Here is a 14,039-nt window from a genome sequence, read left to right as displayed (position 1 = left end):
CAGGCAAAACTTCACTAAACCAATGGTCCCGATATTTGGGTTTCGTGGGTTTTTTTTTTACTCAACCTGTACAATTACTCTGTTTCAGTTCAATTTCTATATTCCTGCAAACAATTTCTGCTTGTAGATCACAAAGCTTTTCGAAATTTCTCCATTAAAAACTCGGATCAAATTTGACATTCTGTAAATTGATTTCTGACGTGATGGTTGTATTCAGTTTTAAAGATTAAATGAGCAAAATCATTGCCTCTTCAACCAATCTTCACAGCTAGCTCGAAGAGATGCTAGCCGACGTGTCTCCAGTAGCTTCGGAATCTACGGTAGTATCTTGTCAAAGGGAGATTTCCGCATATTTAGTGTCTCGCGGTTTGACTGTGAATGAATTAGAAAACAAAGTATATACAACACCCTTTTGAAATAAAAGTAATGTTCGAATGAGTAAGACACTAGACAGGGCATAATGTATATTCATCAAGCCTAAACTTAATGTCTGGTCAAGTGTTAGGGTCTTAATAAGACCAGTGCTTGTTTACTGCATTCAATGTATTCCCTTTGATGATAAAGGTTTTCCCGGCAAAATTCCTAAAATGTTCATTCACTTCTGAAAATCACTAAATTGATTGAACTGAAATGGAATCGAATGTTCTAGTAGCAAAAAAGAAACTCTTGTTTAGAGCGATTATAAAATTCAGACGAAAATGAATGACCGATTTTCAGAAGTAAATGAACATTTTCAGGAAATTGGCCGGGAAAACCTATATTAATGATTCCAACATGATATCCGCTCCGTTCACAAGTACCCCCTCACCGGCAAAGAAAGTACAAGGGGGGGGGGCGATTGACGCCATCTTGCCTGACTGCAATATATTGCCGCGAAGTGCGGCCACTGCGTGTACAAAGTCAAAAAAAAAAAACCTGGTGTACGTGCATGTGAACGTGCACGGAGCCCATAGGATACTGATTGGTATTTTTTTTTTATATGCCATTTTAATCCTAAGTCATATTCCCTCGAATTAACACGGATTGTAAAAAATGACCTTTTTTTGTAAATAAACTTAATGTGTTTATATTTGTCTGCATTATTTTGGTCTGCAAACACAGCCTGTCTCACCGGTGGGCAACCGCTGGGCACGGTGAAGTACTTGGAGGGATCACTGATGCCGCTGGTGTAGTTTACGTAGCCACGAATGCGAAGCTTCGGAACTGAAAGTCAAGGAAAATAATCATCCATTGAGGAGCCTGCAAAATGTGTACACTCGGTTTAAAAGTTTCAAACGCTGATATAGGGACCGGGAACCTGTGAAATGTGAAATTTGGACTCTACGAAAAAGGGACTCATTGGTTGTATTGCGCAGCCCCCTGCAATGGACACATGTAGAACATTGACAAGTCGCGTGTTAGGGTTGAAGTCCGTAATAGGTAAAAGAGACCAGCAATCTCACATGGAGTCAAAATGTTATATAACACCGGCCATCTCCGTTCTAGGTGCTAATTAGCTATAGCGCCCTCTGACGTTGAAATCACGCATTCGTTCATTAGTTATACCTACCACCATCAAACATTCCCTCCTCGACAACAGAGAATGGAATACAGTCTCCCTGCGATACAGTCATGGTTATGTTAGCGTAGGTGGATGAGCTCATCGATTCGAAGAACTTGAAGAAGTCGACGTTTAACTTGTGATCGCCGTAGTAGGATGAACCCAGATAGGTGGCGCTACCTTAAAAAGTGACCATTTGGAAACTTGAAATGAAATATCAGAGAAACAACAAAACAATATAGGAACCTACAGCAATTAAACCTTCACGATTTTTACGCGCAATAATCATGGTTATGTCGGCAAGATTCAGGAATTACTGGGTACGGAAATTAGTTGATTACAGAAAATGTGCTGGCAAAAGCATGCTAGAATTCCAAAAGTAGCTTAGATTTAATAAGTTTAAGACTCGTCTCAGCTTAAGCACTAAAATGTTTGAGCAAAACAAACCTCAACCCATTTACTGATGTTACAGGGTAATTACATTTCAATCTGTCATAGGCCAAGCTGAGACTTTAGCATGTCTACTAATTCACAAGAGAGTCGATGAATGATTAGTGGAATGTGTCAGTCAGTCAGTCAGTAAGGGAGATTTCTGGGGGAGTCAATCAGTCAGTCAGTCGGTCGGTCGGTTGGTCGGTCAGTCAGTCAGTTTGTCACACAGTTCTTGGTTTTAAGGAGTAATTTTGATGTGACGTTTTCAGTGGTTAGATGACTTGTACATGTCTAGGTCTGTGAGCGTCGTTGGTCATATTCACGTCTGTTGTCAGTCCAAGGTTGAGTGGTGTTGCTCACAAAGAAAGGTTAAAGGTACTTTCATCGCAGGAAACTTTAAATAGGTTGTCTTGGTCCTGGGGACTTCTGGGAGCATTGTGGCGTTGCTAGGCTTTTAATTTTTAAGGTGCGGCAAAAAGCTTGACAGCTCGATCAGTGCCGGCGGCCAGACTAGCAATTTATTGCCCCGCAGCGATTCGATTTCTGCTTGGATGGTGCAATTTCAGCTTCGATTTCAAATTTGTGTAATTTTGAGTGATCTCGGCTCTCCTGTATATATTTTTGCTTGTGAGGGGCACATGGATTGAGCCGTTCAGGTTTTCCAGAGAAGAAAAGAGTCTCTTGTGACTGTGAGTATTGAGTTATTTTCTAATTTAAAGGTCATGTATTCAATAATTAATGTTCTTTTTTCCCCATAGAATGACATGTGTTTTTGAAATAACTTAAAATCAGATTGAAGAAAGATTGAGAGTTTTAGATAGCTATGTACCTTGAAGGAATATGTGTTTTCATATTTAACATAACGAACTATCCAGACTTGTCGTAAAGTATGTGCTTTTAGGGATGATTTTTGAGCTCATTTTCCCCTTTCTTGATATTTGAGAAAGTGAAAGTTAGCTACATATCCCTTAGTCTTGGACGAAAAAAAATCAATTGTGCGGGGGCGTACGAGGGCGTTCTTCAACAATAACTAAAAGCATATCGATCAGTAACATCTTGAGCCAAGACTACATTTCCCTTGGTAGAGAAAGTCTATCGTTTGATTTATCATAAATTATTATGAATAATGCGACGTACGGGTGTCATATTTTGTTATTGATTGATAAGGCAAGAACCTAGAATAATTATGTTTATTTTGGTAGAGTAGATATTCAACTTAATAAATGTTTTATTCAGATGGCCACCTTTAACTAGGACGTGAGGTGACGCATTTGACTACCCCACTGAGGCTATCACAACCAGGCCAGTACGAGTGACACCCAGCCCGACTGGTTGGTCGGTTGGTTGGTCGGTCGGTCGGTCGGTCGGTCGGTCGTCACATGAATCACAGATCTTACTGCATTCCCTTCAGGGTCGGGCATAACTGCAACATGCAGAGAGGACAAGTTTGACTGCTTACTTGGGATACAGTGTGGAAGGGTTCCGTTGATAGATATTTGTTGGCAAATTGTAAACCCAGGCCCGATTTCAACGATGTATGCAACTCCCTGGAGGTGGAATAACAAATCATTAAATCAGTGAGATATGAATAATTTGGCAGAGTAATATGAATTTTTAATATAAGAAGTTTCTCAAAAAAATATTACAAATTGTTCCAGATGTCACCTTATTTTTCAAAGACCATTCTTTTATGAATCTCATTAGCCGTTTAAGGTGTGAGCCAGTAGTAAGAGATAAGCCTCAAATTGTTAACGCGGAACAAATCAGTTGCGGCCGAAGTGACGAGAGATCAGTGGTATTATTGAATCAATTAGCTCGGCCAAATGTTTCCTAGAGATATGTACAATCCTTACCTTGCTGTACAGATAGATATCTTGGTATTTGATCATTTGTCCCTGGCTTTCTCTGTAGTTGATCGTTGCCATACGACCATTAGTGTAGTCGTAAGCGTACTGCCAGCCCTCACTCTGGGTCATTCCTTGCCCTCCTGTAACAGTGGCGACAAGGCTGCCTAGAAATCAAAATGGGGCACATGTATAGCTATTTAGCAAGGCGCATCCAGTTGTGATCGCCAACCCCCCGTTCTCTTTACAGCTAGACATGGCAAACATCTGGAGAGGTTTAGTGATTCTGCGCACACCCGAACCCTCTCCCTCCCCCTGACAAAGTTAGGATAAGCGACCGACGCAAGTCGTTGGCCCGATGATCCGGGAAAAGGCGAAAATCTGAACGGTGTGCGCCGGGCTAAAAGGTACAGTCCATCATTTGTAAACTATGTTCGTTTGAAGCAACAAAAGTGCCCAATCAAACTAGGTTTTGCCCTTCAGCGACGAGTGGAACTCGAACCCACGACCTCCTGCTTTCTAGTGCAGACGTCTTACCACGCGACCACCCGACCACCCAGCTAACGGGATATATACGGAAGAAGGAATTTTGCGTCGAATTCTACAAAAGGGTGCTAAACAACTAACCTGATAAAGTTTTAGCTCATGGTGAATGACGTATTTTCTGATATTAACAATATTACGCGAGCATCACCGAATTAAAACAAACTACTAATAGAAATTTCCACAGTGCGCCAATTTAGACACATCGTTGGAATGACCTTCTGTCATTGTTTTTTTTCTTCAAAATGACAGCTTGCCAGAAAGAATGATATCACAGGGAATTTAGTCAAATTACTACCTTTAAACCGAGTATGCGTTTCAACAATAATTTCGTCTGTAACTTTTTGTATAGCTGCAAAATAATGTGCAGAGGTGTGCGCTGAAAATTTGGAACGATCTGACCATGAAATCACTCAAATCACACACGTTTGATTTGGATTTTCGCATCCGATTTCGCCGGATCCAATTTCACTGGACGCAATATTTTTGTAAACCAATCAGATTCAGGACGTAAACCACGTGGCTGTCATCATGTGACAATTCATCTTGTGACGGGTCATCATGTGACTGATTATCATGTGACAGATTAAAAGGACAGAATCGGACATGTGTGAGGGTATTGCGATCCAAGCTCGTCCCCAGTGATTACTTTATTCTCAACTTCGTTTCCAATAGTCAGATCTAGACAGGAAACTTTCTTCCTATATCCTGATTCGATACCGCAAAAGGCTATAGTAATGGATTTATATATTGTATTTGGTGATGTAATTTACAACGTGCAGTATGTGTTTTCACGATCATTAAAAGCGTAAAAGTAATAAAAGCGTCCACGCCTTCTCAGAAATTACTCCTTTCCTTTCCAATTTGCTCATATTAATAAGAAATGTCAAACTACGAATTGGCGGGATAACATGGTGACATTTTAACTTCGAAAACAGATTGTGTTTTAGTAACTCACGGCGCACGAATGGGGTGTTTGTACCACCAGACATCGCATACAAAAACAAACGCCATACAAAAACAAACGTTTATGTAACGTACAGACAGGCATCGAATCTGCGTATACAGTGTTTAGAAAAATTCGCAGGTGAAGGGCAAAGCCAACTACTTTTACATAATTGACATTTTCTGAGCATCCCAAAAGTGCTATTTTCATTTTGTTTCAGAATTTGAAAGAAAATCTTTTAGATGTAATATGATACAAACAAATACAAATCCATCAATCCTTTTTTTCTTAAACGCGATTTTTTGTCTTTTAGGGTGGCATTTTTAGGGTTCACCCTGTATATGCATGGGCAATTGGTCCATTGCATCGGTTATTAGTGGCAGGAAACCTAGCACTTTCCTAGAATTTTCTCGCAGTAAAGGTATCAGCCTTGGTTACACTTTCATGATTTAAGAAGATTCAGAGGAAGACGGTGCAAGTAATTGTGGAAAACTTTACCATAACTTACCATTGATAAAAAAAACGAATATGCGCTCAGGATACTCCTCTTTGGAGGGCTGTATCATTGACAGTGCTTGCAGGAGAACACATTTTCTTACACACTGCAAACGGTACAGTGAGAGACTACATTTAAAAATGTCTAAAGTCAACTGCATTGGGGTCTATGTTCCCCAATGTTCCCCAAAACCTATGTTCCCCCAAATCCTTATGGTTAGGGTTTGGGTTAGGGTTAGGGTTAGGGTTGGGGAACATAGGTATCCTGGAACTTGGGGAACATAGGTACTATGCACCAAATGCATTTGTCGAGTACTTCAACATAGTTTCAACATCCTAGTTTTGCATTAAACCTATTATGCGAAGTTGCGTGCAGTACTCACCGAAACTGCCCTCAAATTGGCTGGGATAGCAGCATTTCTTCTGAGCAAAAGTCGTTGCTACGACAACCAGCAGCAGAATCAGCACAGATTTGGTGGCCATTTTACCTCTGTTAACTTGCAAGTAGTTGTACCGACAGTTGATCCGCAAATCTCAAACTAACATTTAGCCAGGCTGCAACGAAAAGTATAGGCCTATCGATGCATTTGCAGAGAAGTATTTATTTAACCCTGGCGTGTATAGGTCGGTGATAATACTGAGATTATGGCTGGAGTACTAAAGTCAAGTGTGCCCATTGATATAAATGCCTGGAGTGGTGTCCCGTGCTCAGATAAGTACAGAAAATAATATAATATGTAATCAAGAAAGTAGGTCAACAGCTTTGTTTATTCCTCAAAAAGAAGACTGGCTGATGAAAGCAGGGTTTTATGTGACCCCGCAAGAGTCTGCACACACACCATTTGAGCAACAAAACAGAACACGGAGACATTTAGGTTGAAACAAAATTGCTATTTATATTTTGACTCAATTCTGTTTGAAGGAGTGAATCATGGACTTGTAAATTACAAGGCCTGTATTTGCTAGAGCTTACATTTTTATCTAACAACCAACATGTCATACAAGGGGAGTTGACGCTGCAAGATTTTTGTTATCAATTTATAAAACCACTTGAGCATGGTCCCACCATCACAGCCTTTATCTGGTGTCATGTGCCTATGGCTAACACAACGGTAATTATGTCTTATCAACAGTTGTACCCATGTCAAATATGTCTTTCGTTTCCATCCTTGCATGCTTCACGTCAACCGAAAGTTTGTTCTGTGTGACGTCGGGGGAAATGGGACAAATTTCGAAATTGATTCTTCTAGTGGTAGCTATACGATAACCAATCCTGCTGTGAAAACAACAGAAATTTGTGGGCATTTTTCGTGCAAGAGTACAGTAAGGTTTTCAATGTGATCATTGTACAACACTGGGGGGGGGGGGATATTTACATCCAAAACCAGCTCAGTACCCAACACCTTACTGTTCAATTAACCATCAGATTACGAAGCATACAAATGTAGGCTCCAGCAACCTTTGTGAACGAAACATACGTGACTTCAAAATCATTGGAAATTCTACGTGCAGTTTGTTTGGCATCATAGCGCAGCTCTGAAAAAAAATTTGCTGTGCGGCAATACATGGTCGGAGTTTTATGTTTTTGGTATCAAAAGGTGCGCAAACTAGAGGCTAAAAAAGTCAGGAAAGCTCGGATCGGGAAAGAAAATTGCAAGGGTATTGCTATAAGATGTTATCTATTTCCTAAACAGTTAGAGAGCTAAATAGTTCGCTCGTACGGATGGCATTAAGGGTAACTTCATTGCCATGACCTTAGCATGCAGATAGCGCGCGCTGCGTGCAGACCAGTATTAATACACTGCCATAGAATTAGTGGTATTTACGCACACTTTCCCAAGTTATTAAAAATACTCACAACTCGATCATCTCTGAGATGCTCAAGACACGCATCAAGTTAAATCTTATTTCATCATCTTTCATTTTCTGTTGAATTTTTTGGGGGTAATCAAATGATCTTTGGGAGATATTTGAAATGTCCATCCGAAGATGATCACCCCTAAAATTAGTCCTGATGCCCATCGCCATTTGGAAAAACGATGTCGATGCTCCATTGCGAAATAGAGCGCTTTAAGGGCTCAATTTCATTCAAATTTCACCAAAATACAAGCTTACAGTCCTGTGCACGGCCTCCACCCTTCTTTTTTTACACAACCTCAAGCTCGTGGCCCACAAAATGCTCCGATACCGAATAATTTAGCCGGCGTATGCAATTTTTGACCAATTTACTGGTCTGCAACCCGCTACGTATGATCAAGAGCAGCGGCGCTGCATGCTTACGTCGCAGGTCACGCAAAATCTATCCAATGCGAGCTCGAAGAGATCAGCACTTCGTTCCGTTTGCAGGGCGGGCAGTGTACGAGCGAAGCTAAATAGTTCTATGTGGTTGTTTGAGGGCGCTATACTCACAAATGAAGACTGAATACGGATGCAACCTTGCAAATAAATTTCCATAGACACTAGTGCTAAATGCCCATACTTCAAAATTCTTTTAAATATACTCAGAACTCTCACAGGTATTCAAGCTGCACAGAAAAATGATGATCAACATGTCATCTTTCGTTTTCTTTTCATTTTTTGGTGGGTTGACCATTGACTTTTAGAGATTTTCTCACCCAAAGAAGACGACCCCTGTTTTCCCCAAAGCGGAAAAGTAGCCATCTTGAAAAACGATCCTTCCACAACATGGCAAAATAGCGCCACTTTCGAACCCAATAGCATCCAAAATGCTCAGAACTGGAAGCCCCAAGTCCGGGCCAGAGGTGCATTACCATATCTCTTCAATTTCCCAATTTTACGGCGCTCAGAACTCTCTAATATAGAATATTTTGAGGGTATAACTTTTATTCATGAGCTCGGCGGATGGATTTAGGCCTATTTACCGGTGTGCACCCATACAAGCGTCGCATTTTCATGCAAAAAGTGACAAAGGTACTCAAAAAAGGAAAAAAAATGGGTTGAAAAGGTCACGTGACTACGAATGCTAGTCTACAATGATTGGTTGTGTCTGACTCGTGTGTCTCAAAATGCACTTTTCCATGTGTTATTATACAAATAACGAATGTTTGTGAGTGCGATGGTAAGAATAATTTCATGAGGTGACAGATTGAATGTTCTATTCCACGAGGCGAAGCCGAGTGGAATAGAACATTCAATCTGTCACCGAATGAAATTATTCTTTCCATTGCACGAACGTAAAACATTCGTTATTTGTTTTATACAACACCAGAATAAATTCTCGTCATTTGATTGGTAAATTATAAACTACAATTTATTTTGATTTTAAAGATGTTGAACTACCCCTTCACGAAAATGTTTGAACCCAACGCTGTAGCGCTGGCTCTTTGGAACAATACGCGCTACGCTGAACGCGCACACCATCATGCATTTTGCACGCAAATACCGCGTCATGGAACAAGCGCAAAGTGAAACGGTATAACGCATGGGTATAATGCATTGTCGCACCGTGCATTATACCGAATAATAATATGTCATGTGATCTACAATTCACCAATCAGATAACGGGGATTTATTCAGGTGTTGTATAAATCAAATTAACAAAACTTAGGACAAGCATGAACATCCCACATAATTTGTTTGGGTACTGTATTGACTCAACACGAAATTTCATGTCAATCGGCAGCGTTCCCGAGCTATAACAAGAAGATGGGGTAACGTTTGTTACCTACAAAACAAACTAACGGAGAGACATGATGACTTGTTGAGCTGCTATCCCGCGCTGAAAGCTCATCCTGAGACACAAATCCGAAATAAATCATCATCATCATCATCATTCTCCATATCCATCATGGGGGACATTGAGCCGCCCAGACCAAGCGATCAGATGCAGACTGCCACAGCTGATGTGCACGTGTCTTGTGGTCAACTTCTAGCTGGCGCACCCAGGTGTTGCGAGGTCGGCCCCTGGGTCTCTTCCAAGCAGTGTCAGGCTGGAGTTTTCCTAGTACGTCGACGCTCAGCTTAAGAGCGGCATGGGCGGGCGTGTCATCCGGTAGCCGTCGGACGTGACCAAAGAGGGAATGACGCCTCCGTAAGATGGTAGCACGGGTATCCTCGAGACCGGTTGTCTCCATGATAGTGGTGTTGGTGACAGAGTCGGACCACCAGACACTAAGAATGCGCCGTTGGCACCTCATATTGAAGGCTTCAAGTGCAGAAGTTAGGTGTGCGCTTCAGCGCCATGCCGCGCCGCGCCGCGCCGTGCAGTTGGCAAGTGCATGTGACTGACAGTGCGAGTGCTGTAAGCGCATGGTACATGTAATCGACAGCGCCCTGCCATTCCTTTGTGCACAAATCTACGCCGCGGAACTCATCATGGCCGCATAACTTGATCGGCTGTCGGTAATGCCTCCTTTTTTTTCACTGCAAATTGTAGGCCGAATCTTCATCTTGGATCATTATTTTTTCAAGAACCTGTGTAATAATTATGCCAGGCAAGGTTTGGGTGAGTCCCAGGTGGAATTTAGTTTGTTACGGGTAGAGTTGTAACGAGTCACTGATTTTTGTGACTCGAGTCGAGTCGAGTCATTTTAAAGAAGTGACTCGAGCCGAGTCGAGTCATTTTAAAGAAGTGACTCGAGTCGAGTCGAGTCATTAGGTCCAAAGGTCGAGTCAAGTCGAGTCGAGTCAAATATTTAGCTCGAGTCAATTCGAGTCACGAATATTTGAACACTATATACCAAAATTTATAGAAGTAGGCCATAAGTTTAGCCAGCGTTCGAATCTAGGAGCTTTATAAGAAATCGCCTAAAGCCAATGATGAAACAGCGAATTAGAAAATGTGTTTAAAAATCTGGTTCCTGGATAGTATTTTGTGCGTTCTAGAACCATGAGGTGGGAGTCTGTGACACGTTGTATATTTATACATGACTAATTCGCAAAGCGAAGTGAGCATAAATTTTGCACCGTAAGTCATTGCAAATACTTTTCGCAAAGTTGTGCTTTTATTTTTGGGACTCGAGTCTTATTAGCCTTTGCTCAAGTCAAGTCGAGTCTTCTGATGAGGGACTCGAGTCGAGTCGATTCATTTGCTCGCAGTGACTCGTGTCGAGTCGAGTCATTTACCTTCAGGGACTCGAGTCGAGTCGAGTCACCAAAAATTGTGACTCGAGTCGGACTCGAGTCGAGTCATTGACTCGAGTCATTACAACTCTGGTTACGGGGACAAAATGGCACATTTTCGAACCCTAACCCACAAGTTTTCGAATTCATTTTTGTACCTGCTAGTCCAAGCTAATAACTTACTCCAGCCCAATATGACAACCCAATGATACAATATAGGGCTGAGGTAACTCCAGCTAATGTTGACTTGGGACCGAGTTGACTTGGGACCGAGTTGGGAAAGATTCCCATATCTGGCCATCACCCTGTGCACAGACTCTATGTGAGACTGGTCTGAAAATTTCTAAGTGTTTTTTTTTTCAGTGAATAAGAACATCAATATTTTCCCTATAGTAAATTTGACTTTATAGGACATATTATCACTTTCTGATGGCTGAAATGTCACTGAAGGGAAAATTAGTGATGGTCAGATATGGGAATCTTCCCCCTAGTTGACTCGGACATAGTCGACTCGGACCGAGTCGGTATGGGACCGAGTTGACTCGAAACATTGTTTTACTTCAAATTTCAATGATAACTCACCAAGGACCCTTTCCACTCGTGCGTTTAGCCCCACCATACTTGCTTCCCTTGTTATGTTGGTTAATTTTTCTTCTTGGGTCCACTGTGAAACCGATGTAAGTCCTAGATCCTTCCTTTGAATTCCGGATTCAAATTCAGCAGCAAATAACAACCAACAAATTTCTCGATTTCAACAACCATTTTTATTTTTTATTGTTTTGGTAAAGCGCGCCCTCATGCGGCTGCAATTTTATAGACGTGCCACGGTCGCGCGGTTGCTTCAAAATATCAACACCGACACCAAGAGTGACCAAAACGTGGAGGGCGCTTTATCATATGCATTTTGCTAAACAAAAAAATGCCTGCCAAGATAAGATCAGTGTCACGATAATTTCAGATTAAAGATTTTGGGCTGTTTTAAAAGATTTTCTATAAAACCATAGAATAAGCATGTTATTCTTATTATTTATATGTTGACGAATTAAACGGACTCGGTGGTTACATTTATTACATTGTATTTGTATTTATTTGTTATCACTTAATTGGCTCTAATGAAAATATAAACAACTAACTCTTGCTTAATTGCAAACAAGTGAAAGTCCTTTTTTTCAACAGGTGTTCTCTCATACCAATAAAACACGTACAATTTTACATCACATTAGTTATTTATACAAATTAATTCTTGTTTTGAGCTAAATTTCCTGTGTTTTTTTTACTCGTTATTATTATCAGTTTTTTTTAACATCTTTGGCAGGAACAATTGGTTAGATTCTGGACAGGTCTGTTAAAATGGTTGGCTGTTTGTAAATATATTTAAGATCGAATTGAATCACAATCATCAGAAAATAATCAAGTTTTGCCGACAATAGAACTGCAGTCCGATTCGATACAAATTGTTTGTAAAAATGGCCCTGAATTTAGTGTCCTTATAAAGTGGTTATCAATAGAACACATCGTACAATTAATGAAGATCTCAGGGTTGAGTCCTTTGAACTCGATAGTTCATTTTAACACGATTATTGGGTACCGGTGTCATATGAAAATCAGACTCGTATGAAAATCGGACTCTTTTTCACTTTTATTGGTTAAACCCTCTCACGTGACCGGTCCCTCTTCTTATTAGCTATGCATGAGCCTGCGCAGTACCACCAATGAGTCTGTATTTCAGAAAACCTAAATTCATGCTACACCGGTAGTCAATTACGCGCGAAAGTGCACAATTGTGTGGAATGTACGTACCAGCAAATACAGAAATTAATCAAGAAAATAAAACGATGTGTCCTATAGATCTACAGTCGTTTTCCTAGTTCCGGATAGCAAACATCATTCAGGCTGCTTTCGGCCCACCTACTCCACGAATTCAAGTGACGGGGATGCTTCTCTGAGTGGGCACCAGTAACTTCAGGTGATCCTCAGTGCAGTGTCCTTCGCCCCCTCCTGTTTAATCTGTTTGTTAATGACATTTCTCATGACTTATCCACAAACTGTGCACTCTTTGCGGATGATACACTCCTCTATCAGCCAATCCACTCACCACAAGATGAACTCACCCTCCAGTCGGACCTGACTGCACTTGAACAATAGAGCAATCTCAATGGTATGCAGGTGAATATCAAGAAAACCAAGGTCATGCACATTTCCAGATCCCGGAAACCAGCAGTTCTTCCAAGTTACATTCTTCATGGTCAATCGCTCAATGTTACACCTACATTCAAATATCTTGGGGTAATCATCAACGACTCACTGAACTGGAACGATCACGTCGATGCCACTGTCTCAAAGGCCAATAAGACATTAGGCTTTATCTGGCATATTGCGGGTGGTGCTTCGACCAAGGCTTTGACATCCCTCTATCGTTCACTTGTCTTGCCCGTACTAGAATACGGGTTGCCAGCTTGGTCCCATACACAGCATCCAATGCAGCCAAACTTGAGAGAGTACAGAGAAGAGCAAGTAGAATGTGTCTCAAACAGCCCAAAGGTGCAATGTCATATGAAGACAGATTGCATGCTTTGAATTGGATAACTCTGGATACACGTAGACAGAAGCACATAGTTTCCTTCACAGTTAAAGTCCTGTTTAGCTTAGTTGACTGCCAATCAGTGAAGGCCAACACAGTAGTGAACACTCGTCACCAGGATTGTCTCACATTTAGTCACCACTATGCTAGAACCCAAACCCTGAAAAACACACCTAGTCATGTCTTCCCCCGAATCTGTAGTAAGGGACTCTCTATTAATTGATTCATTTACACTGTTTAACACCAGATTATCCGCTCATTATTATGAGTGTTAAAACCTGGAGCTGGAAATAGCACCCCCCCCCCCAAGTGTTTATCTCTTTTGATCTCCTTTAATCTTTTTAAAGTGTATTTTTTCGCACTGCAAACTGCCATCATTCTTTTATTTCATTGTTATTTTATTTTATTTTATTTTCCTCTATTGTGGTTAAGTTTATTTATTCATTTATTTATGTCTGAAATAATGTTGGTTTTTAGTCCTACTTTTCCGGTTGCTTATCATTTATTTTTACTTGTATTTATTTTGTTATTGCTGCTTTTGTTGTTGCTTTTCTCGCATGTCAACTGCGATTAAGT

At 40.9% G+C, this 14,039-nt stretch overlaps 1 protein-coding gene across 2 annotated transcripts; it reads right to left on the bottom strand.

The window, feature by feature from the left end:
- On the bottom strand, window positions 1–11,709 carry LOC119730982. 2 transcript variants are annotated; one of them, XM_038204062.1, is made up of 7 exons: window positions 11,465–11,709; window positions 6,184–6,355; window positions 3,826–3,983; window positions 3,432–3,519; window positions 1,550–1,720; window positions 1,112–1,203; window positions 1–372 (listed from the first exon to the last, which is right to left on the bottom strand). In XM_038204062.1, exons 2-7 carry the CDS (start codon window positions 6,281–6,283, stop codon window positions 316–318), a joined length of 666 nt encoding a protein of 221 aa, XP_038059990.1. In that variant the 5' UTR covers window positions 6,284–6,355; window positions 11,465–11,709; the 3' UTR covers window positions 1–315. The 2 variants fall into 2 exon arrangements, with proteins under 2 accessions (XP_038059990.1, XP_038059991.1); XM_038204063.1 differs by lacking the exon at window positions 6,184–6,355 and having other exon boundaries at window positions 11,465–11,701.
- Between the last annotated feature and the right edge of the window lie 2,330 nt (window positions 11,710–14,039).

The sequence above is a fragment of the Patiria miniata genome, unplaced genomic scaffold, assembly GCF_015706575.1.
Source record: "Patiria miniata isolate m_02_andy unplaced genomic scaffold, ASM1570657v1 HiC_scaffold_22, whole genome shotgun sequence".
Taxonomy (NCBI): Eukaryota; Metazoa; Echinodermata; class Asteroidea; order Valvatida; family Asterinidae; genus Patiria; species Patiria miniata.
Note: the sequence above shows the minus strand (reverse complement) of the source record. Positions and strands in the feature narration are given on the sequence as shown.